This window comes from Eurosta solidaginis, chromosome 2 (genome assembly GCF_040869045.1).
Source record: "Eurosta solidaginis isolate ZX-2024a chromosome 2, ASM4086904v1, whole genome shotgun sequence".
Lineage (NCBI taxonomy): Eukaryota > Metazoa > Arthropoda > Insecta > Diptera > Tephritidae > Eurosta > Eurosta solidaginis.
The window spans coordinates 167479044-167506122 of record NC_090320.1 but is presented as its reverse complement, the minus strand read 5'-3'; the positions used below and the strand labels follow the sequence as shown (position 1 = coordinate 167506122).

The window sequence follows — 27079 nt, the reverse complement described above, 5'->3', positions numbered from 1 at the left end:
TCAAGGTTTTATCCCGAACTAGTACACCTACCTCGACCCATATCAAATCCCATTCCACAAAACTATCATCAACAAAATTTGAATCCTCCCAACTATCAGCTATACGCCAACCAAAACCCAAACCAGGTAAATAGATACCAACCACAAAACCCTTTTAACCAACAACACCACGCTCCTCCAAGACCACCTAAACCACCTCAACCCATGGACGTAGACGAAAGCGTCAGGACAAGAGCGGTAAATTATATGAACCGCCCTAAAGCTCAAGAAGTGGGCAAACGGCCACCTAGGTAGGTAGGTTGAACTGGCCGGTCCATGAGGACCTCACATAGACTGATTGAGTCCGTAGTGTTACCAGAAGTTTGTTTTAACGACCAAACTGAAAAACCCTATCAAAAACCAGGACCTATGTTATAAAATAACTCCGTCCTCTTGGCAAATACTAGAAGCTTCCTAGGACTTAAGCCACTTGCTGCTTCTAGATCTGACAGCTGTATCACTCCTAATAGCTGGAGTCTTAGCCTGGCAAGCGCAGGGCACGAGCACAGAACGTGCTCCATCGTTTCCTCTTCCAACCCGCACTTCCTACATCTGCTATCATTGACCAAGCCTAATTTAAAGGCAAGTGACGCCAGAAGGCAGTGTCCAGTCAGAATACCCGTCATGATTCTGCAGTCCCCTCTTTTTAATGATAGGAGCAACTGTGTTAGTCTAAGGTTGTAAGACCTACACATAATCTTCGACACTTTACAGCCCCGTGCTTGAACCTACGCCTTTCCCGCTTGGTCGATCATGTGCACCTCTCGCCTTCGCTTAATCTCGCCCAATCTAATTGGGACATCTACGGAGCAAGCTTCAAGGGATGCGCCCTTTTTAGCTAGTTCATCCGCTTTTTCATTCCCATCTATTCCCATATGCCCTGGGACCCAATATAGATGTATGCTTCTCCCTGTCCCGATTCTCTCCAGAGACTGCTTACACTCTAACACGCATTTAGATGCTGTGCTATGCGAGATTATTGCCTTAATTTCTGCTTGACTGTCAATATAAAAGTTAACACGGTTGCAGCTTACGCTATTCTCTTCCAGGGTTTCTACTGCTTTGGTTACGGCTAATATTTCCGCTTGGAAAACGCTACAGTAATCCGGCAGCCTGTAGGATCTGCTTATTTCCGGATCAGCGCAGTATACCGCAGACCCTACTCCTTCCACTACTTTGGAACCATCGGTGTATACATGTATCGCCTCGTCCGCCATTTGCGCACCCTTGCGCCAACCCTCCACCTCTATTGTGGCCTTAAGATCTCCATCGAAGCGCAGATAGGGAATCATGTAGTCTGTTCGTCTTGTGATTGATGACGGTATACTACTATGGCCATATGGTCGGCGCTCAAGCTGCCCCGAAGCACCGAGCCTGATTGCGGTCGTTAACGCTTTGTTCTTTGCTACCAGGTCTACAGGTGGGATGTGCAAAATGGCATATAGTGCAGCCGTCGGGGTTGTTTTCAGGGCTCCCGTAATGCTAAGCATCGATAGTCTGCATACCCCCTCTAATTTTTTGAGGTATGTTGTTTTTGTGTGGCTTTCCACCAAACAAGAACTCCATAGTATAGAATAGGGCTTACAATTGCTGTAAAAGCCCAATGAGAAAGAGAGGGCGATAGGCCCCACGTACACCCCAGCATTCTTTTACATGCGTAGAGTGCCGTTGAGGCCTTCTTGACCCTCTCCTCCACGTTGAGCTTCCATGACAGCTTACTGTCTAGGATGATTCCTAAATATTTTGTGCAAGGTTTCTCCTGTAAGGTCACCCCTCCTAACTTAGGCCTGGTCCCATTTGGGACCTTGTACCTCTTTGTAAACAAGACCTTATCCGTCTTCTCCGCATTGACTTTCAACCCGACATTAGATGCCCAGGTATGAATATCGCGAAGCGCCCGATCCATCAAAGAACTAATCGTTGGAAGGCACTTTCCACTTATGACAATTGCAACGTCATCTGCGTAAGCCGTAAGTTTTACGGGTCCCTCATCGAATTGCCTGAGCAGTTGGTTGATGACCAGCGTCCATAGCAGAGGTGATAGCACCCCTCCCTGCGGCGTGCCCCTGTCCACTGATGCCGTGGCCTCGTACAATCCCCATTGTGATGTAATATTTCTGCAATTTAACATGCAGCCGATCCATCTGATTAAGGCAGGATGTACTTTAATGTAATTAAGACCATCCATAATCGCCCATTTTGCAACATTATTGAAAGCCCCGGCAATGTCCAAGAAGACTCCTAGAGCATACTCCTTATATTCCAGGGATTTCTCTATGCTTATTACCACCCTATGCAATGCGGTATCTACCGACTTGCCTTTGGTGTACGCATGCTGTGTTGTGGAGAGCAGCTTTTCATCCACGTTGGACTTTATGTACACATCTATCAGCCTCTCAAAGGTTTTGAGCAGAAATGATGTTAAGCTAATGGATCTATAGTCTTTGGGATACACGTGACCGATCTTCCCCGCCTTTGGTAGAAAAGCTACACGAGCAGTTCTCCAAGAGTGCGGTACATGATTCAGCCTTATGCACCCATCGAATATTATTTTAAGCCATTCCACGACCTCCATACTCGAAACTTTTAGCATGGCCGCTAATATACCGTCTGGGCCCGGCGATTTAGACTTAGAAAACGTTTTCACTGCCCATTCGATCTTGGTATCGGTCACCAAGCCCGGCACCACCCGCTCCGTGATCGAAGTGTGAGTGGTGTCTGCTGGCTCTTCTAAACCGTCTCCCAATGACAAATGTGTGTCGAGAAGCACCTCAAGGGATTCCTCACTATTACGTGACCATTCCCCGTTCTCTTTCTTTATTAGTCCCTGGACTATGTTTCCGCTTGCTAGGACTTTTTTCAACCGTGCTGTTTCGCTGGAGCACTCTATATCCGTACAGAAACTTTTCCATGAGATTCTCTTCGCCTTGGAAATTTCACGCTTGTATATCCTCAGTCGATCCCTGTACTCGTCCCGACATGCTTCGCTTTCCGCGGTCTTTGCGAGCTTTAACATTAATTTACCTGTCTTCTTAGACGACTCAGCTCGTTGCTCCACAATGGCGGCTTTGCTTTTCCTCTGAATCTTCTTCGAGGGCAAGCTTTGTTATACGCAGTCATAAGCGTCCTTGTTAGGAATCTATTCGACTCCTCCAGTTCCTCCACATTGGCAACCTCTTTGGGTTGTCCCAGTTTTGTTTCTACCTGTTCCTGGAATTTAGTCGAGTTCGTTCACCTAGGTTTCTAAAGGTTCCTCCCTTCCCTACCCTATTTAGGGGGATGCTGAAGCTGATATACGAATGGTCGGAGAAGGATGGTCAATCAAGAACCATCCAATCATACATTGATATATCACGCTCGGAGCTCAATGTAATATCCAGAACATTGCTGGATGTTTGACCAATGTATGTAGGGACATTTCCCCTGTTGGCTATCTGCAAATTGGTTTGCAGGATGTAACAAAACAGAGATTCGCCTCTCTCGTTCGTATCTGCTCTTCCCCACGCATTGTGGTGCGCATTTGCATCTGCGCCTATGACCAACCGCCCTTTGCGCTCTTCCTCCTGTACTAGCCTTTTGCACTCCATCGGTGGGACCTCCGCAGCATGGGCCATGTAGCAGGACGCCAGAATAAATGCCTGCTTATTCTTTTGCTCAACGGTCACCGCTACGAGATCCTCAGTGGTGTAATTAGGCAGCATATATGAATGCAGCTGTTTCCTTACCAATTCTACAGCTCGCACCCGTCCTTCCGTTTGCGCGTAGTAAACGCCAAACCCGCGCGCGCTAAGTCCAGAAACCTTTCCTCCCGATGGAAGCCACGGCTCCTGGATCAGCGCCACGTCAAACGAACCCTCCTCAAGGGTTAGGAGCAGTTCGCTCGACGCCACTTTACTGTGTTGGAGGTTTATCTGTAGGACTCGCAGCACCATTGGGCTGTTTGTCCCCCTCCAGCACCTTCGTCTTGACGTCGTCGTCCTCCCCTTGCCCTTTTGGTTTAGAGTATTCGAGGCCCCCTTCAGCCTCGTGACTGTTGTCCAGGGTGTTCCTCTGTGCGAGTCACAGCACCATTTAGCGGTTGGTCCTCTTCTAGCACGTTCGTGGTGACGTCGGGGACCTCCACCTGTCTTTTTTCCCTTAGGATGTTAGGGTTTTTATCCTCGGGACTTCTTTTCCTGAGTCGCATGTACATTTTGCCAGTGCCAAAGGACATTTTACCAAGCTGCGTGTACAAAATATCCTCCGCCTGCTTGTTTATTTGGAAGATGTAGAACTGACCATCCTCGGTAGGCCGAGATACAGTAAGTACCTTCCAATCCTGTGTCGGTATGTTCGGATTCTGATTCTGCAGAAGTCGCAGTGTATCCTCCGCTTCATCATGCATGGTATCCATACCTTAACTTTTGGTACCGTAGGGATTTGCGCTTTATCCACCACCTCAAACCACGCGTTCGTGCCTTGCCTTTGGAGGTTTGGAACCACTTCCTCCAGCCACTGCAAGCTCGCGATGTTGTCGCACGCTATCATCTTCACACCGTTATACCATCCCCCCGAATCAAAGGTTGGAAGGGGCTTACTTGGTTGTTCCCGCATCATCTTAAGCATTAAGCTAATAAGCTCCCTTTCCACAGATCTCCACCTTTCAGTAGTCATTTGTCCGAAAGGACTGCTACGATCAACCAGCGCCACAGTCAGTGACTGCTTTGCCACATCACTCATCTTCTCGGGAAAAGCAAGAGTCTTAGTGTTATCTCCCTTTGGCACCTCCGAGAAAGCCGGAGTCTTAGCGTTAACTCCCTTTGGCGCCTCCGAGAAAGCCGGAGTCTTAGCGTTATCTCCCTTTGGCTTATCTCCTACTTCCTTAATTGGAACTTCCCTCTGACTCGCAGCTTTCGAGGTAGTTGCCACCTAATACATCAATGATAAACCATCCCCCTATCAAAGTTCAAAGGAACTTTCACATAAACACCGACGGAGCGACGGATAGCCAACACTACCATAACCAACACTACCATGACCAATGCTACCAAGACCAATACTACGAAGATCCAAACGACCACAATCAGAACACAACCTTTAACAACGAAAAGGAAGAACCGCAAGATCTGAGTGATGTACATTTTTTAGATTGAACAGCTCTTCGTTACCCTACTTTAGATGCAGGACGAAGAGCGGCTAAATTTTAAACATTTTAGTGGACACTGCATCTAACAAAAATTATATCCAGTCCAGCTTAGTAACAAAATCAATAGAAAACGACAACCAAATTCGGGACCAACACATGACCACGGAAGGAAAAAACGAAATTAGACAATTAGCACAGAAACACCGTAATTTATTTTCAGAGCCAAACGAAAAATTAACTTGTACAACAAAAGTAGTTGCCGAAATTCGCACAAATTCTGACACACCAATATACTCAAAATCATACCCATATCCCATAAGCCTTAAGCAGGAAGTTGAAACTCAGGTAAACAAATTGCTAGAGGACGGAATAATACGCAAATCAAGATCCCCATACAACTCACCCGTCTGGGTCGTGCCTAAAAAGGACGATGCCTCAGAGGAAAAAAAATTTCGAATGGTCATTGAATATAGGAAACTTAATCAAGTAACAATCGCAGATAGGTATCCAATACCCGAGATTAACGAGGTACATTCCCAATTAGGAAAGAATCGAATTTTCTCAGTGATTGACTTAAAAAGCGGTTTCCATCAAATTCCTCTTAAGAAATCTGACGTGGAAAAAACAGATTTTTCAGTGAACAACGGAAAATACGAGTTCACGAGACTTCCTTTTGGCTTAAAGAACGCCCCTGCCATCTTTCAACGGACACTGGACGACATACTTAAGGAACACATAGGTAGAATTTGCTATGTATACATAGACGATATAATTATATTTAGCGAGGACGAAAAAACGCACGCTGAACATATCGACACAATTCTCGAAACTCTGAACAAGGCAAACATGAAAGTCCAGATTGAAAAATGCGACTTTTTCAAAAAGAAAGTCGAATTCCTGGGATTTGCGTTTCTTCTGACGGAATCTCTACAAACCCAGCCAAAGTACAATCAATAACAGACTTCCCCTACCCCAAAACAATTAAAGACTTACGCTCATTCTTGGGTTTATCCGGATATTATAGAAGATTCATCCAAGATTATGCGAAACTAGCAAAACCACTGAATCCCTACTTCGAGGAGAGGAAGGAAGAATGTCTAAAAGCAGTTCAAGGAAAATTCTAATAAATTTGAATGAAAAAGCAAAAGAAGCATTCAATAAAATTAAAGCCACCCTCACATCCAAAGATGTTATCCTACAATACCCCGATTATAGTAAAGGTTTCGACTTAACTACATATGCCTCACAATATGCCATAGGCGCAGTTTTGGAACAGAATGGCAAACCGATAACATTTATTTCAAGAACATTAAACAAAGCTGAAGAAAATTATGCAGTAAATGAAAAGGAAATGCTTGCAATAATTTGGGCTTTAAATTCCTTCAGAAATTACCTATACGGCACAGCAAAAGTTATTATACACACTGACCATCAGCCACTCACCTATGCCTTAAGCAATAAGAACACTAACTCTAAATTGAAACGATGGAAAGCAATACTAGAGGAATATAACTATGAAATACAATATAAACCAGGAAAGGCCAATGTATTTGCAGATACATTATCAAGGCCATTTGAGGTAAATTCTTTATCAGTCGCGACGCACTCAGACGACAGTTCGTCGCACAACCTAATCCCAGCAGTAGAAGGACCCATAAATGATAAACGGCTTATTTACCTCTGAAGAAATAATTGGAAAAATTCAGGAAATCTATCCCCTTCATTTTTCCAATTACAAAATTCGCTATACCCAAACAAAAGTACAAGATTTAGTAAACGAGGATGTTCAAAATGAGGAAATATTAAAAGAACACACACGAGCACATAGAAATAGGGATGAAAACAAGAAACAACTAATACAAAAATATTACTTCCCAAAAATGACAGCAAGAATAGAAAATATAATTAAACAGTGCAAAGTTTGTAAAGAAAATAAATATGACCGTCACCCTAATAAACCACATCTACTTAAAACCCCAATTCCCCAGTACCCTGGTGAAATAGTTCACATAGGTATCTATAATACGGAGAAACGCCTGGTATTAACAGCGGTAGATAAATTTTCTAAATATGCCCAGGTAAGAATAATACAGTCAAAGGCAATAGAAGATATCAGAGAACCTTTGCGACAAATACTCTTCGCATTTGGTGTACCTAAGACAATAGTTATCGACAATGAAAAGTCCCTAAACTCACGATCCATACAATTCATGGTAGAAGATCAACTTGGGATTAAAATCTTTAAAACACCTCCATACGCAAGCACAGTTAATGGTCAAGTGGAAAGGTTTCATTCCACCTTATCGGAAATTATGCGCTGCCTCCAAACAGAACGCACCCATCGTTCATTTCATGAACTATTAGATAGATGCACATATGAATATAATTACTCCATACACTCAGCAACAGGAAAACGACCTATAGAAACATTTTTCGGTAGACGAGTCTCGATAGACCCAGAACAATACGAGAATTCAAGGCGAGAAAACATAGAAACCCTTCGGAAAAGACAAGAAAAGGATTTAGAAATCCATAATAAAACACGGAAACCCATTAAGACATACACCCCTGGTGACATAATTTATGTTAGGATTAATAAAAGAATAGGATCAAAACTCACTGCTAGATATAGGAAGGAAATCGTGAAAGAAGATAAATCTAGTTTAGTAATTACTGGACAAGGAAGAATAGTACATAAGAGTAACATTAAGACTTAATATGATTTTAGTAAAATAAGAAACTCCCCCTTCAAAATTCTCTCTTACAGACTTCTCGTGCACCTAGTGTACGCGGACTTTAAAATAATAGATTACTCCAACTCTCAACTTGCAACATTTAATACGGGACAAACCAAAATTCAAACAGGAACTTACAAAATTATACATAAAATAGATCTGGACGTATGCCAAAAGACACTAAATGAACTTAGCCATACCATTAGAACACAAATCAACGAAGAAAACCCCCTCTTGCCCATTCTCAATAATGAATTAAGATCAATACAAGATTATTTGAATAGACTTAAACCAAGGAAATTTAAAAGAGCAATTAATGAACTAGGAACCATCTGGAAGTGGATCGCAGGAAATCCCGACCACGACGACCAAGTCATCTTAGAAAATGAAATAAATAATATAGTTGAAAATAATAACCAGCAAGTGGTAATTAATAAAGTAATTTTTGATAAAATAAATGAAATTACAGCAATTTCTAATAAAATCGCGAAATCCATACAAACGGATGAACACACTCAACATAATTTTGCTATTGAAATGAAATATAAGTTAAAAATTATAAAAGAAGAAATAATTAATATAGACTATGCGATACATTGGGCTAAGGCCGGCATAGTCAACTCCTATATATTTTCAAATGAAGAAATTATGTTAATTAAGTCAATATACGAAAAAAAAAACAATTTTACCCTAAGTAGTATAGAAGAATCACTAGAAATCGCAAGCGTAAAAATTGCAACAAACGATAAAATGTTATTTTACATAATAGGATTACCAATAACAAATGAAGACATTTGTGAGTAAATTTTGATAAAACCTATAAAGATAGGAAAATTTATTAATAAAGTCCCTTACGAGGACATTGTAACATGTAATAATAACGTAGTATATGGAATTGAATCTAAATGTAAAGAAAATAATAATGTAAGAATATGTAACCGTAAGGATATAGTAGACATTAGCAACACTACCTGTGTCCCACCTCTACTGAGAAGCAAGCCAGCTGAATGCGTTTTTGTTAATAACCAGCACATCCCAACCGTAGAAAGCATCACTCCTGGCATCCTACTACTAAATCAATACAACGGCACCATAGATATCGACAACCAAAAAGTAAACCTGACAGGGTCATACGCAATACAGTACCATAATTCCACAGTTCGTATCAATAAACAGATATATTCTTTTAACGAACTACTAACCAGCAAACCACTCCCTGCAATTCTCCAGTCAAATGTCCCATCAAAGCAAGAAGAAGAAATCCTAAGTTTGGAAATGATGAAGGAACTCCATATAAATAACACAAATCGTATAAATTCATTGCGCACAAAACACAAAGCAGCCATAATCACAAATTTTTCTCTAACAATCATGATAATAATCTGCCTAAGAGGACTCATATTCGCACCAGTAATAAGAAGACATTTTACAAATGAACCAGAAGAGCTATCAAGCTACAAAGTAAGCATTCAGGTAAACGATAACAAGGAACCTGTAGCATCCGAAATCCCTACCTTAACAAACGAGGACGTTCGTTTTTGGGGTGGAGGAGTTAGCACCAACTAAGTCAACATTCGAGCTGACGCTAATGTAAAGAGCTTAGTCAGCAATACGCAAGTTGATGGCTCAAAATACTTAATAATAATTTTGAAGCAAACAGGAAAAGGCCCAGACGCCTGATCAGCAAAAACACAAATATTGTGAACGACATCCGGAATTGAATTGGGAACAACATCCGCCACGCGCCGAACGAAATAATGCTGGTACAGGTAGAATTAAGTTATATTTAGAACTAATTTACCATTTTTAAGGCAGTCAGTTGTAAGCAGTTAGTTGTAAACGTTTAGTTTTAATTAGTGAGTAACAAAGTAAGGTCTTACGACCAATAATTAAATTAGTGAATAAATAATAATAAAGGTCTTGAGACCCAAAAAAAATTATTTTTTTAGTAACCTTAACAAAGGATACAATAATTTATATGTATATATAAATATATATACCTATGCATCCGGCAGAAGACCTAGTAAAGTAAAGTTAAATAACTAGAAAAAAAGGAATATAAAATTTAAAAAAATAATGAATTAATGTTTATAATTTTAATCAAACATAGTACTAGTAAAATGTTCTCGCTTGAAGTAAAGAGAACCATGTGAATGTTTTTTAATTCGCGTAACGTAAGAGAAAAAAAGACCTTTGAGGCATAATATAAGTTAAATTTATTTGTATGAAGAGGTGAAAACTAAGTTTCCCTAAATATTAAACAAACTAATATGTATGTACAACCATAAGAAATGGAAAATTGTCAATCAAAATCATCTCCGTTCTCCGCTGTTTGCGCAAACATCCTTGCACTTTTCTTTTTTATAGTATTTTATTAAATTATATCATATATAAGAATGTATACGTTCACGCAGAACATTTTTGCTATTATTTTTTGTTGTTGTTAAATTTGCTTTCATAAATATGAGCATTATGTAAAAAGCTAAACACGCTCAATTATTCATTCAAAAAAAAGCGAATAAGAGCATACCATGCTCTCTTATATTTGAAATGGAATTGTTGTACTTATAACAATGAATAGAGTTTAGAGTAATTAATAAAATCTTGTTAGCTATATGAAGTGATGGGTTCATTTTGGTTGGGTATGGGAGAGCTTAAGTTAGACTCTCGAATACTAATGGTAGGGACGGGCCCGAGAGCGACATGGAGATATAACACCAGCAATATTCTCCACTTATAGTAACGTTCATTAGTTGTTATCATATGCTTGTAGGTTGTCACGCGGTATAAAGAGATTATGATTATCATTAATAGATCTTTGAAGAGATTATGTTCTTATTTTACTCATTTTGTTTGTCAATGAAGTCCGTCCGCCTCATACTGCGGAATACCCATATTCGTATGTCCGTCCGAGCAGGTATAAGAATAGCAATTGGTGCGGTCACGAATTTATTCTTTTGAATATTAGATCCGGTTTCGGTTTCGGTCTAGTGCAATTTATTTGTTGATACAGTGCATGAATTTTGTTTTATGTAGATGTACCATAACTAGGGTGCAAGGAGCAAGAACCACGACATTTCCGACTGGCATAGCCTGGATAATGCTGGAGTCTATTGGTCCATGACATGTCCACAGAAAAGATCGCGAGAGCGGAAATGGAGGCGGCCTCGCGTTTGTAATACACCACACTGTGCAATATCATATATTTGATCCCGACATCGACGGCAGGGACAGTGTCTTAGAACCTCAAGGATTATCTGTCCGGTCGGGCGATGCAAACCTAGATATCATCAACATCTACATCCATCCTGACACCTGTTGCCCCAGTGGATACCGCCCTGATATCAGCGCTGTACTCACTGGAAACAATCGCATTATCTTATACGATTTCAATGCCCATCACGATCTATGGCATTCAAACGTGCGGGTGGACAGTAGGGGTGAGATGTTAGCGGATCAAATAGAAGACACGACGTTCTGCACAATAAAAGGAGACGCCCCCACACGTATGGTAGGAAGCTGTCACAGTTCGCCGGATATTTCAATCGTGAGTGCAGAACTCGTAAACTGCGTCAACTGGCAGCCGATGGTAACATTGGCATCCGACCACCTGCCTATACTTATTTCACTCGAGCGTTCCGCCGACTTCATCGTCGCAGAAAAACGCACTTTCATTAACTTTAAAAAAGGAAAGTGGGACGAATACAAATCCTTTACAGACAACCGCTTTGCTGCCCTCCCTATCCCAACTGATGCCCGCCAAGGGGAGCGTGCTTTCCGCAAGGTCATTGAATCCGCCTCGGCTCGTTTCATTCCCGCCGGTATAATTCCCTAAATTCGGCCCCACTTCCTGGCAGAGGCCGCAAGTTTAGCGAGAGAACGTGACCTTATAAGACAGCTCGATCCCGGCGACCCCCAAATAAGGGATATAAATCAACGCATCAGATTGATTGTGGATGAACACAAGCGGGCGAAATGGGAGGAGCACCTAAGCGGTTGTAACCTCTCTGCCGGTGTAGGTAAACTTTAGACCACTGTAAAGTCCCTATCGAATCCGTCTAGGCACAATGACAAAGTCTCCATCGCCTTTGGTGTCAAAGTGCTGTCGGATTCGAAAAAATGCGCGAGTGCTTTCTGCCGACAATATATAATGCATTCTACGGTCGGAGGGCCAACAGACACGAACATAACCATAAGTTCAGCGCGTCACCAATTACCATCACCGCCAAAGAGGTTGAGGATGCCATCGGTCATGCTAAACCATCCAAAGCAGTGGGCCCAGACAGCATAGCCATGCCGATGCTTAAAAGCCTAGGGAAAGATGGTTTCAAATATATAGCACATGTCTTCAACCTGTCTCTTTCTACCTTTGTCATACCCAAAAAATGGAAAATGGCCAAGGTGGTCCCGCTACTAAAGCCTGGGAAACCAGCTAAAATAGGAGAGTCATATCACCCGATATCTCTCCTATCGCCAGTAGCCAAGACGCATGAAGACCTTTTGCTGCCCTACTTCAAAACAAATTTGCAGCTAGCCTGCCATCAGCATGGCTTCAGAGAACTCCATAGCACCACCACCGCGCTAAATGCCATCAGCACCCAGATAAATTGCGGTTTAAATCAAAACCCCCACCATAGAACAGTAATCATAGCGCTAGACCTATCAAAAGCTTTTGATACGGTCAACCATAGCACGTTACTGTGTAGTGTCAAATTGGGTTACTGCATTTAAATCTGGCAACGCCCCCTCTAATAAATAAAAGATGCAACGCTCATATTAACACTTGGCATCACTTAAAATGTTAGAGTGGAATGACGCGGAGATTCAACCCCATTGGTTGAATCTCCCGTTACTCGATTCCATCACGCCATTGTACCGGTATGCGCAAAAATGCATACCGATATCGTTGCTGCTGAAAGCGCAGTTAAGTTTAGCTTCAGTTAGAATTTAGCCGGTGAACGCACAACCTAAAACGCGCGTTAAGAAATAAGATACCAAAAGCGTAACATGAAAAATAAAATAATGAACATTTAAACAAATTAAAAATAAAGAAATTTAAATAAAACTAACTAAATCGAACGAAAATAAAAATAGTTTTTATTGTTTTTGTATGTGCGTGCGCTGGGGGCTGCAAGCCCAAAAATAAGTGGCATCAAATGCCACTTTACATGGCGACCGTGACACAATCTTCAGATTTTAATATAGTGAAAAAAAACTGGACAGTCTAAAATTTTGCATATGTAAAATGTGTGAAGATTGTAACAAATGCGCTGAAAAAAAAACACTAAGTGCCGTAGAGTGAAACCCAAAATGTCTGGGTATATGGGAAATGTGAGCCTCATCATTGGACCATTTTGACAAAATTCTGGAAGAAGCAGCATAAGTGTGAAAAGGCAAAAGTCTATAGTGCATGGGCCGTTTTAAATCAAGGAAAAATGATAAATATAAAAATGTTAAAACGAAGAAAACACTACAAAAATAAATATAAAATTTTCAAAAAAACTACAAAAAGTACAAAATGAAAAAAAAAATTACATAAAAATTCAAACTCAAAAATTCTTTAAACACAAATTTTTCCAAAAAACTTTCAAAGTGAAGAACCATAACTATATGGACAAATTTAGTAAACAACATTAATTCTGAACAAAAAAAAATACCACAAACAATTTTAAGTTAAGTATTTGCAAAACAAATCTTTACGAAATTCACACATTAAATGCAAACATTTTTTTCAACTAATTAAAAAATATTACTGAATATACAGAAGAAAACAAAACTTTTTTTCAAAATGACTACAAAAGCATAAAATCAATAAATTACAAAAATTTTTCAAGTTCGAAATACTGACGAAAACAAATCAAAATTTCTACTCAAACTACAAAAATTTACTACGTTACTGAATATCAGGCATGTCCAGCAAAAACAGCAGCAGCGGAGGGTATATTGGCAGCAGTGCAGCACCATGCAAAAGCAGTACCAGAGCGGCAGCAGAAAGGGGTAACTACCGTAAATATATGTGAGTAACCATTAATTTCTATTTCTAATTATTCTTACATATTTTTCTACCAACATTGATTAAAATTTGCATAATAATTCAAAGTAAACTAAATTTTAAATTTCGAGTTTTGCGTTTTACCATAAGGCCGATCCTAGCAGTTAGCAACTATATATTTTAATGTGCCTACTAATAAATTTCAAATGCCCTAACGATACAAATATTCAGCTATTGATTTGCGTTGCAAATTTACTTGAAACTTTAGTGTTTTGGCAATATTTAAATCAGTAACTTTTCTGAAATATTTGAAATTTAGTGGTTATAATAATATGGAAATTGCATTAAGCTTATAAAACCGTGAATTTTTGTTTCTAAATCATTTAGAAATAAGCGTCCAGTTATTGAAAAAAAAAAATGCTAAAATAAAGCTTTTTATAAATATTTTTTTAATTACATTATTTCACGTATAATATATGTACACACATACATACATTACTTCATAAAGCGATTTTAATGCAACCATTCTCTTTCATACACAAACGCTTATGAAAAAAATTTAAAAATTTCCAAGTCGAAAAAGTTGACAAACAGTTTTTCGTATTTTGTAAACAATTTACTTTCATACTCTAAATATTTATAAACATTTAACCTCAACGCCTACGAAATGGTTTTGAGAAAAATTAAAATTAATATTGAATTTATCGTTATCACAGCAAATTTTCTTTAAGTCGAAAAATATATATTAAAATAGATCATTTTTCTGATATGCCATAAAATGAGATTTTTGCCTCTATATATAAAATACCTCAATTTAATATGAAAACATTAAAACATTTTCATTCATTTAAATTTTTTAAAGAAAGCGGTGCGTGCGCGATATAAAATAACTTTTTTATACCTTCCGTATATTTTAATTCGATAAAATGTATCAGACTTAGAAATCAATAAAAATGTATACCAAATGCGACAAATATTAACCGGATTTACAGATATAACTCGGATGTATAAAATATTTACCTGATTCACAAATAATAATTTTCAATAAAATTACCCTGCCTTTAAAAACAGGTCCAAATATGAGGGCAATTCCAACGATAATTCAGTAAAAGTTATGATAAATTTTCCTTCGCTCCGCCAACCGGCGCCAATTGTTCACACCAAGGGAGTTTAAATCGTTTTCCACCTGGTCCTTCCAACGGAGTGGGGGCCGCCCTCTACCTCTTCTTCCATAGGCGGGTTCCGATAGAAACACTTTCTTGGCCGGAGCATCATCTTATTCTCATAACATGGCCTAGCCAGCGCAGCCGCTGCGTTTTAATTCGCTGGACTATGTTGATGTCTGCGTATAGCTCGTACAGCTCACCATTAAATCTTGTTCGGTACTCGCCATCGCCAACGCGTAGAGGTCCATAAATCTTTCGAAGAACTTTTCTCTCGAACACTCCCAAAGACGCTTCATCTGCTGTTGTCCATGCTTCTGCCCCATATAGCAGGACGGGTACGATAAGTGACTTGTAGATTATGATTTTCGTTCGCCGAGAGGGGACTTTAATTTTCAATTGCCTACCTAGTCCAAAGTAGCATTTATTGGCAAGATTGATTCTTCGCTGGATTTCAGTGCTGATGTTGTTGCTAGTGTTGATGCTGGTTCCCAAATAAACGAAGTCTTTTACTATATCGAAATTATGGCTGCCAACAGTAGCGTAATTGCCAAGACGAGTTTGCGCTGACTCTTTGCTCGATGACAGCATGTACTTCGTTTTGTCCTCATTCACCATCAAACCCATCTTTACCGCTTCTTTTTCCAGTTTGGAGTGAGCAGAACTAACTGCAATTTACGATGAAATTAATAAAGTTGGAAAAACTGTACATAAAAACCGTATACAAAAATTTTATTAAAATTGATAGTACTTTTAAATTTTAGTAATAACTCCATCCTTTGACGGTGCTGTTCCTTTCCAGGTATTTAAGCTTCAATTTTAGAAGATGTCAGCAGTGAATAACTGGAATGACGATGACAAAGTTGCTGCACTGTTCGTGGCATTGAAGGAGCCTGCAGCTGAAATCTTACAGACAATTCCAGAGTACGACCGGAACAGCTATGTAACATTGATGAGCGCTTTAGAAAGGTAATACGGAATCGAGCATAGGAGACAGATTTACCAAATGAGTTACTGAACCGCTTCCAGAGGCCTAGTGAAACATTGCAAGAGTTTGCTTCGGATGATGAAAGATTGGCTCATTTGGCAAATGCGGACGTAACCGTGGAATACACCGAGAGGGTAAAAATCCAGAGCTTTAAAAATGGCATACGGGACGTCGAAACGAAGCGAGCCACATACGCAGACCCAAAGCCAACATTCGCAGAAACGGTATCACATGCTCTGATTCAGGAAACAGCGTTCAAAGCACGCCGTGTGGAGGTAGAAAGGCCAGACTGGGTAAACACAATATTGAAGGCGCTGAAAGGATCGCAAAAGCGGAGTGAAAGAGTTATCAAATGCTTCAAATGCGGGAAGCCCGGTCACATTACAAGTCATTGCGATCTTGATACTAGTGGTTTCAAATGCATGGGTGGTATTAATAACGAAGCTGGAAAGGATGAGTAAGAGCGAGTCAGATGTAGAGATCGAGAGCTAGCTCCAGCTATTGAATGTCCTGTGATATCTGTGTCGCAATTTGGAAGGAAATCAAGCAGTCTTACCGTCAGAGGGAATGTGGATGGCAAAGAACGTGTACTGACTGTAGATACGGGTGCATCTCATTCCTTGATCCGATCTGATTTGGTCAACAGGAGTGTAAAGCCATTACCTGGAGCAAGGTTGCGTACGGTCCCTGGCGAGAATAACCAAGTCCAGGGAGAAGTGATATGTGAAGTCTTAATTGGGAAGGTCATGGTTCTGGAAAAATTCGTTGTGGCGGAGATTGTTGATGAAGTCATATTTGGAGTGGACTTCTTGATTGACGACGACATCAAGATCGATATGCAGAGAAGGATTATGCCGGATAAGAACCAGGATATACCACTTAACTTCAGTGGGATTCAAGGGGTTGTGTAGCGCAATATATAGCTTCTCCAACCTAATTGTCAACCTCACCTTCGAGCGGCGAATCCCGTTTCACTAACAGACGAGGCTCTGGCGACCCCAAGCTCCTCATGGAACTTGGGGGTGGGGAGGGATGGATGGCCTGAAAGTTTAATGTGGCCATATAAATCGTTCCCGAGATGGTCGGGCCAGCACCTTAATGGTGCTGTGTTACCGGAGCGTATCGGATCTGTATCCGACAAAGGACCATCACATCGATAACACTCCCCAAAGCCTTCGGGGAGTAACCTAATCGCTACAACAACAACAACAACAACAACTTAACTTCAGTTTGGAGAAAGGGTTCAGTAGTAAACGTTAACAGAGTGCGAGGGAACGGTCCAGGATAATGAGTACAAGGATGAAACACAAGTACGATAAGAACAATAATTCGGAAGCTTTCCGGGAAGATTTGGTACTCCTATACAACCCCCACCGGCGGAAAGGTGTTCCATCCAAATTTTGGTGCAGTTGGGAAGGCCCGTACAAAGTTGTGTAGAAGATCAGTGATAACATCTACCGCATCCAAACCATTGGGAAACCACAAAATAGAAGGGTGATTCATTTGGAGTGCTAGCAGCGCTTAGATCAGGAAATTTGATCGGGACGATCAGACTTAGGTGGAGGGCAGTGTGACTAATATTAGCAACACTAAGGCATACTATCATCTCTAAGCCGATACTAAGCAGTCACTTGTGTCTACATAAACAAATGAATCATTATGTCTACACATATGTACATACAGTAGCGGATCAGCAATCATCAGCAAAGTAGTTCTCACACATACACATGCATATTTCTGATATACACACAAAAGTATGCAATCTTCAGGGAACTAGTAAATTCTAGAAGAAGAAACGCCTAGAAGTATGTGAAGAGTATAAAAGAGCGCAAGCTGAGCAATCATATAATCAGTTTGATTTAAGCACGCTATCAGTTGCGAAGCATAAGTGTTTTCAAAGTAGTCTAATAAAGACCATTTTGCACTATTGAATATTGGAGTTATTTATTCAACAATTTAGTGATACGAACGTTAGTAGAAGGTGTAAAATAAATGGAATTGCACTAAATTTGTTACAATACTAATTTTTTTCTCCTCGGAGTATGAAATTGCGGGGGATGACATAATCCTAAGTAAAAAGGCTGGGGCTATTCCGCTTGGGGTTATGTCATGACACTATTTTAAAGGATAGTATGTGACTAAAGCATGGGTATAGATATTTCAATTACCTTAAAGGGCGGTTGATAATGAGGGCAATCATTTGCACTAAATGGGCTATGTAACCAAGTGATACACTCAGAGTTAATGGCAAAATGTTATCTGAATTATTTCTATCACTAGAAAGCTTTACGTCAGAAAAAACATTTATACCCGGAAATGGCACTTTGTTTATAGTGGTTAGTCCGTTGCAATTCCTTTCAATAGGATAGATTTTTCGAAGCCCCAGACAAAGTGATGACATTCTTCGTTCCATATCCCATATGATTTTTTGCTTTTTCTGTATAAGTAAGGATTGCTCTTGGAATTGATTGCTTAACAATATCTTCTCGATTTGCAGATGCCGTTGTCTAGACTCTAGCCTTGATTGAGATTGTCGACGGATTTCTGTTAAAGAAATCAACCAAGCCCTAAGTTGTTCAATACGTGACGAGTATGCATTATATTCAGATTTAAATAGACGTCGTTTTAATTGCAGAATCTCCATTTTTTTTTTTAGCTCACGAGCATACAATAGTAAATGAGGACTTATTTGCTGCTGTTCGAAAAATAGTTCGCTTAGAGCACGTCCCATAGTTAGTTTTTGTTCATGACTACTGAAAGTGTTGCTTATTAATATACTGTGAGGACTATTAAATTGGTCGGTGTTAATGCAATACATGCTTTGTTTTTGTATTTCCATCATAATACGCTCGCTTTTTTTAGCTTTTTGTAGTTGCCTTCGTTGAATTTCCTGTAGCTTTAATAGTTGTTCCAAATTATAACTTTTCCGAATATCAAAACACTTAAAACATAACTGAATATATCGTGTTTCAATTAGGTTCCTGCGTATATTTGTATTTTTTGTATCACTGAAATGCCAAAATACATGATTTGCCGATGTGAAGCAGTCACCGTTGATATGGAAAAGTAATGAATTCTCCTTGAATTTGATATCTCCATGGCGGCTTAGTTGTATTAAGCCAGAAAAATATACGCCCCATGTAAAAAGCATTTTATCACTCATCTGTTTAAAATTGTCTTTGCTTGGCAGCTCGTTTTTGAAGACACTAAACGTTTATATTATTTTTACTAAATTTTATAGAGTATATTCAGGTTTAATACCTTAAATGTTTTGATTCCGAGTCCATAGAACTTGTTTTTGCCTGATCTTGAGTGGATCTGTTTGCTGTAAATCGTACCCATACTTTTACAACAACACTTTGGGAATTTGCTTTAAAAAGCCTTGGACAGATTATTTCAGTCCACTTTAGTTCCTGACGGAGCGTCAACAATTCACTTAGGTAAAAGGCATCTTCATCTGAGCTTTGATGCAGCGTGTAGTAAATTACGGCTCCAGCGTTGTCACATTTTACATTGACACCCTCTATTTTAACAAGATTTCGTAAACGAAGCTGCTGTGTGGACAAAGGAAGCCAAGAACGCCAACGAGAGCGCTGTCGCATTTCAGTTTTGCTTCTCTTATAACTGTCTTTAAATGCAATCTGTGTTACCACCAATCATTGACCACCAATCAATTCAAACATTAATGATATCGATACTTTTGGCATTCGATACCAATATATCATACTCGATACAAGGGGAAACCATGGCTCAACAAAAATCACCTACCTAGTTTGCTCATTCACGACCCTGCAAAAATTGTTGGATTACGTGTTCTATTTTCTTCATGTTGGGGTACTCTAATACTAATTTCGCACAGACGGCTTATTGAATAATAAAGGCAATTTTCTACATTAAGAAAGTGCGAACGTCAAGCTGTGAAGTTGTGTTTTGATTTCTACTGTGCCTTATTTTGTCTTAAATAAATAAATTTGTTTGTTTAAATAATTATTGTGCTAAAAATAAGTGTAAACACGTTGTGTACTGCATTCGCAATTTAAAGTTCTGCTTTTCTTTACTAAAATAAATTGTATCTTAAAAATAATTGATAAAGTGTGTATATCCATACATACATACATATTTGCCGAGTCACTTTGCATATTTGTTGTTGCATTTGATTGGCATTTACATATTTTCAGTTTTCAATTGTTATTTGCTCGTGCACATTTACTTCATTTTCTTTTCACTGCCACAGCTGTTTGCATTGTGTGTTGTTAAGCGTCAGTTAATAGCGATCTTAAACTGCACATACAGTGATCTTCAAACTGCTCAAACAGTGATTTTCTTACTGTGATCTCCAAACTATTTTCACTGCCTCCGTCTGTTTAATCAATTTTACTTTAACTTATAATGTCTTGCAATATTGTTAACTGCCAATTGAAAGGTGATACCGAGCGTTTCGTGTCGTGCTGGCTTTGTGATGAGCTTGCTCATATGAAGTGCGCTAGTTTGACAGCAAGGGTGTGTGATGCGATCAACGATAACAAGGGTGTGCGTTGGTCGTGCTTGAAATGCAGATCCACCGAAGTGGATCTTTTTAAGCTTTTCAAACATACCCGAAACGCATTCTCCGAAATCGGTAAGGAACTTTCTACATTAGGGGATAAATTCAAGTATTATGAAAACTTGTTTAAAACTTTCAAATGTATTACCGATTCAGCTGCTAATGCTAACAGCGACAGTCGTGACAGCAAACGAAAACGAACTGATGTCTCGGCTGGCGTATTGACCCTAGACCCCGTTCAAAACATCCAGAACCCAATCGTTCCTACACCTAGCACGATAGAGTTAATAAACTTAGCATCTCCAAGTCCTCTTACAGTAGAGCCTTCAACATCAAAGGCACCTCCAACAAAACTAGCAGCTAGAAAAAATATTGAACCTGCAAACCGTTCTCAGGCGACTGAGCCTGGAACTAGGAAGTTGGTTGTAGTCCCTCCTAAAAAATCGATATTCGTGTCAAGATTCGACAGGGATACTACTGAGGAGGATCTGAAATCGTATATCTTCTCAAAAAGGAAAACCCATGACGTAACAATTCGGAAATTTAATTTTAGTTATGAAAGAAACGTACCTTCCTTTAGATTAGATGTACCTATTGACCATTTTGACACTATCTTGAGTAACGATTTTTGGCCCTCTGGGGCACTTGTGCGGGAATTTGAATATAGGCGGAATAAGAGTGTTCCAAACTTGGCAAAGATCCCTGTTAATAACACTGAGTCAAAAAACTGAACGAAAAATCTGCTTTAGATATACTTTACCAAAATGTTAGAGGCTTAAAGACCAAGTTAACAGAACTGTTTTTAAAATCATTTAACTCAAGCTACGATATAATTGCTTTAACCGAAACCTGGCTGAAACCTCATGTTTTTAACTCAGAGATCCTCTGTAATGACTACCAGATATATCGAAATGACCGCCTGAACAGGGTTGGAGGTGGGGTTCTGCTTGCTGTACACTCTTCAATACCATCTGAAGAGATTTGCGTAACCGCCACCGATACAACTGAGTTCTTGTGCATACGCACACAACTAGCAAATATCCACATTTATTTGGCCATCTGTTATATCCCGCCATCTTCTGAACTGTCCGTTTATATGAATCACATTTCCTTGCTAAGAACTGTTAATTCGATGCTAAAGCCTTCCGATTCCATTATTGTCTTGGGTGACTTCAATATGCCACACATATCATGGTGCATCTCTGACTTTAATATCGTACCAGTTTCGTCAAAGTCTTCCAACAATGAATTTCTAGACGGAATGTCTGAGCTGTGCCTTCAACAAATCAACATCCAATCGAATAAATTCGGAAGAGTGTTGGATTTAGCCTTTGTGGATGATGAATCTAAATATTCCATTAGTCGATGCGAACCCATTATTGAACCTGAAGATGCTTACCACCCTTCCCTCAAAATAGTTTACGAAGTTGTAAATTATGCTTGTAACAGCGGAAATAAACGATACGACTCCAGTTATCGCTTCGACTTTGCGAAGGCCAATTTTAAAAAATTAAATCGTGATCTATCTCGAATAGTGTGGCCAACATTTAATGCTGATGTGGAGCAAAGCGTTTCTCACTTTTACAATACCATTTACTGTCTTTTTGAAAAATACGTACCTAAGCGGACTTGTGTACATTCCGATACAAGCCAAGTATGGTTCACTAAAGAGCTGAAAATTTTAAAGAATAAAAAGTCTCGATCTTTCAAGTTGTTCAAAAAGACGGGTTTACATAACCATTACTTACAGTACTCGATTCTACGCTGCAAGTATTTTCAATTGAACAAAAAGTGTTACAAAGCTTATCTTTGTAAAATGAAAAGAAATATAACTTGCAACCCGAAGGCATTTTACGGATTCGTAAACTCTAAACGCAGGGTGAAAGGGTTTCCATCATCCATGAAATTCCAAGATAATATTTCCAGCGATGATCAAGAGATCGCCGACTTCTTTGCGGAATTTTTCAAATCAAATTACTCTATTGAGACCAACGTTCCACCTAATGAATACCCATACCATATTGATTCATGTTATTCAATCAGAGCTCCATTTATATCTTCAGAAGATGTATTATCTTATTTAAAAACTTTAAAAGTATCATATTCATACGGCCCCGACAGGATCCCGACACACTTTCTTAAAAAATGTGCCGCAAACATCTATCAGCCGTTAACAGATTTATTTAATTTATCTTTAATTTATGGCGTTTTCCCAACAATATGGAAGGAATCTTTTCTTATTCCGCTTCATAAAAATGGAAGCAGGTCTTCAATAGAAAACTACCGGGGCATAGCAAAGTTATCCGCTATCCCAAAGTTATTTGAGGCTATTGTTACCCACCACCTAACATTCCCTATTTCCCCCATAATTGCAAGCTCGCAGCATGGGTTCTGTAAGGGCAAATCACCTATCACCAATTTACTAGAATTTACCACCCACGTTTCTAATGGATTTAGAAAAGGCCTTCACACTGATGTAATTTACACCGATTTCAGTAAAGCTTTCGACAAAGTATCACACCCATTACTTATTCATAAGCTCAGTCAACTCGGTTTTCAACCCCGTCTTATATGTTGGATTTCTTCGTATCTTGGTTATCGTACGCAAAAAGTAATCTTTAAAAATACACTTTCTGGGGTCATCAATGTTTCTTCTGGTGTTCCTCGGGGCAGCCATCTCGGTCCGATTCTGTTCTTGTTGTTCATAAACGATATATCTGGTACAATTAAATACTCAAAAATCTTGATGTACGCAGACGATGTAAAACTTTTCAAATCATGTGCCTCGGTTGAGGAACATTCCTTGCTTCAAATGGATTTAAATCACTTGGTTACCTGGTGCAATGTAAATTATATGCCGCTCAATCTCAAAAAATGTAAATTCATGTGTTTTTCTCGGAGAGTTTCGCCACCAGCTTCATATACAATTAACAACTATAGTCTAGAAACTGTAAATAATTTTATTGACTTGGGAGTCATGATGGATTCCAAACTTAGTTTCAATCTTCATATTAATGCTACAGTGAATAAAGGCAAAGGTGTTTTTGCATTTGTTAAACGGTGGTCAAAAGAATTTAACGACCCTTACATAACTAAAGCACTTTTTACAACATTAGTTAGGCCAATATGTATGAATACGGCTCGATAATTTGGAATCCGCGTTATCAAGTCCATGCAGACAGTCTCGAATCAATACAAAAACAATTTTTACTATTTGCCTTAAGAAATTTCCAATGGGACTCTTTAACTAATCTTCCACCTTATACTAATCGATTAAAGCTTATCAATCTTCCAACTCTTGCTAGTCGAAGGGAAATGCTTGGTGTGATATTTATGACAAAACTTTTAAATGGATCAATTTCGAGCCCATTCCTTCTGAATGAAGTGAACTTTTGCGTTCCCTCTCGGACATCGAGACACTTCAAACCTCTTCTGCTGAAACAATGTAGAACGAATTTCGAACAAAATGAACCTTTTCGGCGTTTATGCCAAGATTATAACTCTCACTCAAACACATTTGATAGCTTGGACTCCCTTTTTTCTATAAAAAAGATTGTTCTCACCTCTCTAAATTAATGTATAATACGTTTGCTTCTGTTCTCTTTAAGTATTACGCTTGGCTGATGAAATTTCTTCTGTAGCTGAGCAGTCTCAGATCGTGACGCTTGACAAACCGCTGCCCATCAAAGACTCGGCAAAATAAAAAAAAAAAAAAAAAAAAGTTATTATATATATATATAAATCGATCGCGTGAACAGGATTAGCCTGGTTTCATTGGGCCACTTGAGGGCAGCGCGCTGCCACAACGTCCATTAAAAAAAAAAAAAAAAAAAAAAAAAAAAAAAAAAAAAAAGACGCTTATTGAGCTCAATCTTCCCTACAAAATTCGAATCTATTATTATTTCATTAGTAGCTAATCGAATGCCTAATGAAGTCAAAAGCACAATGCAACTCTGTTGGCAGCGTTCCGTTTCCGTTTCTTAGTTTTCAAAGCAAATGTCATTGTCTGCATGGCGGAACGATACAAGGTGGCCGCATCGAACAGCTGATTATAACCTTTTTTATTTGATTTGATACATCAACTACCGGCGCAGTACGATTTTGACATTTGTCCATCGAATTTACAAGTACATGGAATTTTGTTTGTTTGTAGGTATGTCAACATGCTCCCACCTTGCATCGTTCCGCCATGATTGTCTGTCTCATCCTTCATACTAATCGAGCAGTTACTTCTGTGTGAAAGCAAAAAATTTACGATTTCATTAGCAGGTGAAATGAGATCATTAAGTTTCTGTGTGAAAACAGTATAACAATACTCCTTTGCAATGCGTTTGCGGACCACCATCAGCCGATCATTGCTCGTTTTTTAACGACAGTGATCACGACACGATGAAGATCGAACAGAGTTGCCAAAAGTAAAATATTGCATGAAAATAACTAATAATAAAATTTTACTTTGCAACTCTGATAAAATGCAACATCGCACTGGTTTTATGTATAAATATCATATTAGTTTCTTTATTCACGTATGCGTATGCGTATTATATTAGTTTCTTTATTCACGTATGCGTATGCGTATTATATTAGTTTCTTTATTCACGCAAATGCTAAATAACATAAGAATATTCGTAGTATAAAATATAAAAGTTGTATTGCCCCTCTTCATTTACTTTCATTTTAAATTAAATTCACTTCGATAATGCTTTCCGACACAATTCCTCTTTAGTACTTTGGCACATTGTGAATGATGACAAAGTGTGATCTCTTCTGCATAAACGTCAAAATTCCAAAGTGATTGGATCACCTGATTCGTATTTGACTATCTCTGTCTCATTCTGTATCTCTTTCTAAAACGCTGAAAAGTAGCCATATTGAACAGCCTGTCAAGCAGTTGACAGATAAGAGATCACACTTTGTCATCATTCACAATGCTTTGGCATATGATCCTCTGTGGGTGCTCCATGGAGTACAACAGTGAAAGTACTTTGGAAAGTACTCTCACGTATGTACTTATGGATTACTCACAAACAAAACACCTACTCCTTTCCTAGGACATCACAATGTTAGTTGGAGCACATTTTTTGAATGAATACAGATTAGATTTGGACCAGTCCTATACTCCCAAAGGGGTATTCCTTACAATATTTATAGAGTACTCGCGTTTTTTGAGGGGGAGCTCAAAATTGCTTCGTTCTGCGGATATACGTCACAGTTTACTTAAGCGAACAGCTGATATGCTGTTCTATGGTTTTTTTTATATTTATCGTCTTTGATGCAACAACAAAGCGAGGTCTACTAAAGTCCCGTCAACTATCTCTTTAGCATATCTAAACACTATTTTCCAAACGATTTGTGTATTTTTGGGCTTGACTAAAGGATTTGAAAGAGCGTGATGAATTTGCTGAGCGTCTGAAGGAGCGATATAAGGGTTAAACTCCGAAACTATTGGAATCCTACTCTAGTCGTAAAGCTATCGAAGGGACTGCAAAAAAAAAGCTTTGAAAACGAAGATCGAGAAAAAATTTTAGAAACGTAAAGAGGATAAAGTCGATGAATTAAGGCAAACATTTTAGATGATGAATGTTTATTTGATGATAAAATGAAAGTTTTAATAGAATTGTACATTTATTCCATCCATTTACTATAACATGTTACAGACAATCCCAAGGCGTATTCAGTACCAGGTGTTGTTATCCCAACAGCTGATCCCTTCTTCTTGATAATTTTCCATGCAACGCCTTTTACTGCAACGTGTAAGTTAATCGGAATCAATGATAATTTTCCTTTTGATTTGACATTCTTCTGCACCGCGAATTGGTTGAATTCGTTTTGCCACCACCTGGTGTGGATTCTCCTTGGACTATCCGTGCGAGTACCCGAGGAAAGGGAATACAAAAAATTTGCCTGCATCATCATATTACATATGTGTGCAAGCATTCAGTGAAGCATTAAAGAACTTAAATCACGATTATTATCTGCTATTATCCCGTGATCGAAACGGCAATCGTACGAATAAAGCGCCAATTAATGTTGACTTATAACCACAGAACCATTGTTTTTGAAGAAATTTAGAAAGAATTTGACGCATACATTTAGGCGTTTTAAAAAATATAATTTAAAGTTTTGTTATAAAAAAAAAAAAAAAATTATAACCTACAACTGGCGATCCTACCAGCCAACAACAACAACGCGTGTTTATTTATTTATTTATTTAATTTAATTTCAAAAATAATCTAATGTTCTTACAGACTACTTGAGTTTGTACTTAAAAATACAGACCTTAGCAATACAAAAATTATTACACTAAACAAAGATTTGAAGACGGTCTTTGGCAAAGAAAAGTCAATGGCCAAAGAATTTGAGATAGTATTGAACTCCGTCAGTGCTCTAAAAATGGGATCGTTAGAGGCATAGAGGGTCCGGGCGCAATCAATATAAAACATATCCCAATTTCGAAGTGATCTAGGGGGTATATGGAGACAAATACTCTCGAG

At 38.9% G+C, this 27079-nt stretch overlaps 1 protein-coding gene across 7 annotated transcripts in view; it reads right to left on the bottom strand.

The window, feature by feature from the left end:
• Uvrag (UV-resistance associated gene) overlaps positions 1 to 19722 on the bottom strand; it is a 297213-nt gene extending 277491 nt beyond the window's left edge. For all 7 annotated transcript variants that reach the window (XR_010949689.1, XM_067766380.1, XM_067766376.1 and 4 more), the window contains exons 1-2: positions 19304 to 19722; positions 18211 to 19248 (exon numbers count right to left, since the gene is read on the bottom strand). Coding sequence is in view for 6 of the 7 variants with exons in the window: in XM_067766380.1 (XP_067622481.1) it covers positions 18211 to 19248; positions 19304 to 19644 (1379 nt within the window). In the remaining variant the exon portion in view is untranslated. The remainder of the gene's footprint in view (positions 1 to 18210; positions 19249 to 19303) is intronic.
• Between the last annotated feature and the right edge of the window lie 7357 nt (positions 19723 to 27079).